General features: G+C 41.7%; 1 protein-coding gene across 1 annotated transcript; it reads left to right on the top strand.

Annotated features, from left to right (window-relative positions):
* Positions 1-383: 383 nt before the first annotated feature.
* On the top strand, positions 384-4,206 carry LOC106963087 (matrilin 1). Its single transcript, XM_015057811.1, has 4 exons — positions 384-640; positions 2,533-2,717; positions 3,191-3,355; positions 3,432-4,206. Exons 1-4 carry the CDS (start codon positions 553-555, stop codon positions 4,014-4,016), a joined length of 1,023 nt encoding a protein of 340 aa, XP_014913297.1. The 5' UTR covers positions 384-552; the 3' UTR covers positions 4,017-4,206.
* Positions 4,207-4,463: the final 257 nt, after the last annotated feature.

The following is a 4,463-nucleotide window of genomic DNA, read 5'->3' as shown; positions in this document are numbered from 1 at the left end:
CTTCCGTCCCACAAACGTGTGTTTGCTATACGAGTGAACATGGGGAGAAAAGAGGAATTCATGTTGGTGTTTATTTGAGCTTCGGCCAAATCCAACCTGAAGCTGCAGAGCTGGCGCTCACGCTGTGCACCAAACCCCAGTTGGTCCTGCACCCCCAGCTAGACACACACACACTCACGCAGACACACACACACATAGACACACATCTCCTGCTGTACACACGTTTACCTGGACATCCTAGCCATATCAAGGTGTTTGTATTTCCTTGCCCACCATTTAGGTCCTTCCCGGGCAGGTATTTCCCTTCCTTTCCCGCACACACAACACACACACACACACGTACCCACACTGTAGCTGTGGAGAAGTGGGGGGGGTGCTGTTTGTGGGCAGAGTGTATGAAGCTCTTGCATTGATAACCTGCAGCTCAGCCTCACTCGGTCTCACTTTGTGGCTGTCCCCATCACCTGGAGCGTCCTCCGGCCCATTCTGTCTCCTTTCTGCTTCTCACTGCTGGACCGTCTGTGGCCGCGCTCGGACCCCCTGCCTTTCACCATGACGCCCACCGTGCCGCTTTTCCTGCTGCTGCTCAGCCTTATCGGAGCTCAGGCCACCTTTGATCAGCGTATGGCCGCCGCTATGGGTAAGAGTGACCTTTTAACCCCTGAAGCCTAACTCAAAACCCCAGATGAGATCCAACACTGGACTCTAATTCTGAAAAGATCTGAATCAATTTCCTTGTCGTACTTTCTCAGACTTTAAACCATGCATAATATAGTTTGAAAAAAATATTTGTGCAAAAGTGTCAAAATATCACTAACTTAGATCAATACTAAGACTATACTGAAAAATAAACCTTTTTTTCTTTTTTCATTCACATATATATGTGGGTGTTTGTGTGAATGAAAGAGTTTAACTATATAACTAAGAAAAGCTACAGAATAATCACAATTAAAAGAGAAAACAAGTTCAGTTATTGTGATTGAAATGAGATTGAATAAAATTATGTCAATATGCTGATTCTGCTGTGGTTGGTTGTGTAAATTTATCAGGGTTTCTTCAGGTTTCACTCATTTTGATTTAAGAGCTTTAGAGAATCATCGTTATTTATTTAGCCTAAGTAAGTTAACCTCATATAATTATGTTGCTTAAATACTTAAGCAAGTCAAATACAACTTTGTTTATTCAAGATGATATTTTTCCAACTCTGGCATGCAATTCACACGTAACCTACCCAATTTCTTCACCTCAGTATACAGCTTTGTAACAGATACACAGGTTTTTCACCAGCTATCAAAAATCCTGAATTACAGCCTTGGTAGATATAGACTTTATTATAAATTAGTAGTTGTAATATTAAATATTCAAATCAGTTTCAACATAAGCTGACCTATGGTACTATGAAGAAAAGTAAGTATAAAAATGTAGGCGAAAGTATTTGGGATTTAGTTCAAAGATTGAAAATCTGGATGTATTTTTTTTTTCCAAGCCTAAAATTTGGATAATACAGATTATTAAAGTTGTATAGGCAGTTTTAGTTTCTATATCCATATTTTCTGTTGGCATTTGCTCATTTAAATACTTTTGTAAATCATGTGTGGTGCTTGGAAGTTGTGGGTGACAGTTATAAAGTTTGGAAAATGTGTGAAAACAGTGTGGCACTTGAGGGTAGAGTGTATTTGTCTATTTTTAGGGTGAAAGCTTTAGATTTAAAAAATATAAATAAATAAATAAAAGCTGTAACAGAAGGAAATGTGAAAGTTGAGATTGAAAACAAGAGTGAGCCTGTGTTTAGTTTAGACCCACCCAGTATTTACTTTTGGGGTCCATTTAGATGGGAAATTGGCAGCAAAAGATTGGATTATTATATAATAGTGCCGTGTTATTTGCCTACATAGATTTGACGCTGGACAACTTTGGGTAAACAGTGGAACCCATATAAATGTGCATCTTTAGCAGAGTTTCTTAATACCCATTAGAGACAGAGTTAAGACCTACATAGAGAGTCCAATTGGCTCTTCTGGAATGGGCCGTGCTTTGTCAGCCCAAATGGACACTATGTACAAAACCCCATTGTGAGCCCAGACCCAATTAGTATTTATCCAAACCGAGCACATGTTGGCTGGAGAAAGGCCCAAAATCTCTTTGGTCGCGCTAAAAAGCTGCGTTTAATACAGAAAATCATGAATCAGCTTTTACTTCATTTTTGATCTCTAAAAGTAGATATCTTGCTGTTTTTCTGCCCAATCTTTCCTCCATTTCTGCCTCCGTCTTTCCATCTCTGAAGCCGAGTCGTCTCTGTTTCCACTCACTTCCTCATACATACATTTCGGCAGCCTCCGTCCCCTCGCCCATCCATTCTCACTGCCTTCTTTCTCCTCTCGCCTCCTCCCACAATTCTCCACCCATCTCTGCTTTTTAATCTAATAGCCCTTTATCATTAAACGCTGTAATTCTGTTTTTATTTTTCTTAGAAATATCACAAATGTAAACATATAGTACATGAAAAATAATTCTGGTTGCTTCCATGTGCAGTGGCAGGTCTGTGCAAAACCCGTCCCACGGACCTCGTGTTCATCGTAGACAGCAGTCGTAGCGTTCGCCCTTCAGAGTTTGAGCAGGTGAAGGTTTTCCTGACAAACGTCATCAACGGGCTGAACGTCGGACCCAACGCCACCCGAGTCGGAGTCGTTAATTACGCCAGCCGTGTCAAGAATGAGGTAGAGATTGGTTCCCAACAGCTTGACAGATCTTGCATAGTGTGGAAGTTGATTATTTATGAAGTATGGAAAAATGAGCGTGGAGAAGTGTTTGAGTTTCCAGACTTTAGATGTTAAGTTATCTGAAAGACACAAATCTGATTTATATTTATAAGATGGTATTTATCTTTTGCTGAATGAGCACATCAGTAAATATTTCGTTTCTTTTTTGGCTTTTGGAGTTTTATTTTTGTCCAAGTCTGGAAAAGTTAAGACACATGAAAACTGAGTTTCCAGATTGTGAAGTCTAAGCTTACGCTGGACCTAAATTGTTGATTTGGTTTAGCATTGTGCATAATTTGAAGAAAACACATATTCTCAAATGTTCATAAGGTCATAAAAATATTTACAGAAAAATCTTGATACTTGAGTCATAGAAATTTCTAAAAATGGAAATGTTGCCCTCGTCTCTCGTTGTCATTGCCGATCTGTAGGTGTCTATGAAGACTCACCGTACCAAAATTGCTCTGGTCAAGGCTGTGAGCAAAATCGAGCCTCTTTCCACTGGAACGATGACTGGATCGGCCATCCAGTTCGCCCTGAACGTGGCCTTCAGTGAGGCAGAGGGAGCTCGGGCCAAATCTCCTGATGTCAGCAAGGTCCGGCGTAGATTTAAGAACCATTCTCCAATCCTGGTGGGCTGCTTACTCATATTAAACAATTTTGCTTCCACAGGTTGCCATCATCGTGACAGACGGGCGTCCGCAGGACAACGTGAAGGACGTGGCACAGCGTGCGCGTGACGCAGGCATTGAAATTTTCTCCATCGGTGTGGGACGTGTGGACATGACCACCCTCAGGCAGATGGCCAGCGAGCCTCTGGATGACCATGTGGACTATGTGGAGAGCTACAGCGTCATTGAGAAGCTCACCAAGAAGTTTCAGGAGGCCTTCTGTGGTAAGATGAGAGAGCCACCCATGTTTACAGTAAGAGGAGGGATTAGTCAAGCACAAATGAAAGAGAAGTTAGACCGCTACTATCCGTGTCTTCATCACAGTGGAGAAGTTTCTGCTGGCCCCTTTGCACAGAGGGTAAGATGTCAGGACTATCATCTTTTATTCCAATTTATTGTGTCCTCTCTTTTGTCCTCTGCGCCTCCTCGCCAAGACTCAAATAATGGATGGGCTAATTTCACCCATTCATATCAAACCTCCTTAAAATTCCCGCTTCATGAGGACATTAGGGCAGAAACAATCTCTTGGAAGGAGATTTGCTCCTGTTCCTCTCTCAACTCTCTCATAATCGAGGAGCGAGACTGATCCATCTGTAATTACCGATTTATTAGTGACAATCATTAAAACTGAATTAGCGACGCCCTTCGGGCGGTCTCGGCCTGCGATAGTATCCAGGGCTTTGTGCTGCTCGCTCTATGGAAGCCCGTCTTATTGCAGACGTTTCTTCCAAGGGCAGAGCTGCATGACGGCACTTTTACTTCATAATGGAGACAAATGTGTACAACACAAAGAAATTAGCACAACATATTTAAAAAGTCATGCTGCGCCAGCCTTTTCCACCTATTGTTTTAAAGATCCACTGGAAATATGCATAATTTCCTTCACATGTTAAAGGGATAGTTTGTTCTTTTTGAAGTGGAGCTATGTGGTGTACATACATGAGCAGTTAATGACTGATCTGTAGCAGGCAACAATCTGTCTGGCCCCAAAAATGAATCTCCTTTAAGAGTTAGCTTAAGAGAGATGGAAAGA

This window comes from Poecilia latipinna, unplaced genomic scaffold (genome assembly GCF_001443285.1).
Source record: "Poecilia latipinna isolate Pla-1442-1.1 unplaced genomic scaffold, P_latipinna-1.0 Scaffold1494, whole genome shotgun sequence".
Lineage (NCBI taxonomy): Eukaryota > Metazoa > Chordata > Actinopteri > Cyprinodontiformes > Poeciliidae > Poecilia > Poecilia latipinna.
This window is presented reverse-complemented; position numbering and strand designations above follow the sequence as displayed.

Coding starts and splice junctions, on each gene's coding strand:
- LOC106963087 (XM_015057811.1), top strand. CDS start 553: ATGACGCCCACCGTGCCGCTTTTCCTGCTGCTGCTCAGCCTTATCGGA. Junction 641..2,532: donor GCGTATGGCCGCCGCTATGG/GTAAGAGTGACC, acceptor TTCCATGTGCAG/TGGCAGGTCTGTGCAAAACC. Junction 2,718..3,190: donor CCAGCCGTGTCAAGAATGAG/GTAGAGATTGGT, acceptor GCCGATCTGTAG/GTGTCTATGAAGACTCACCG.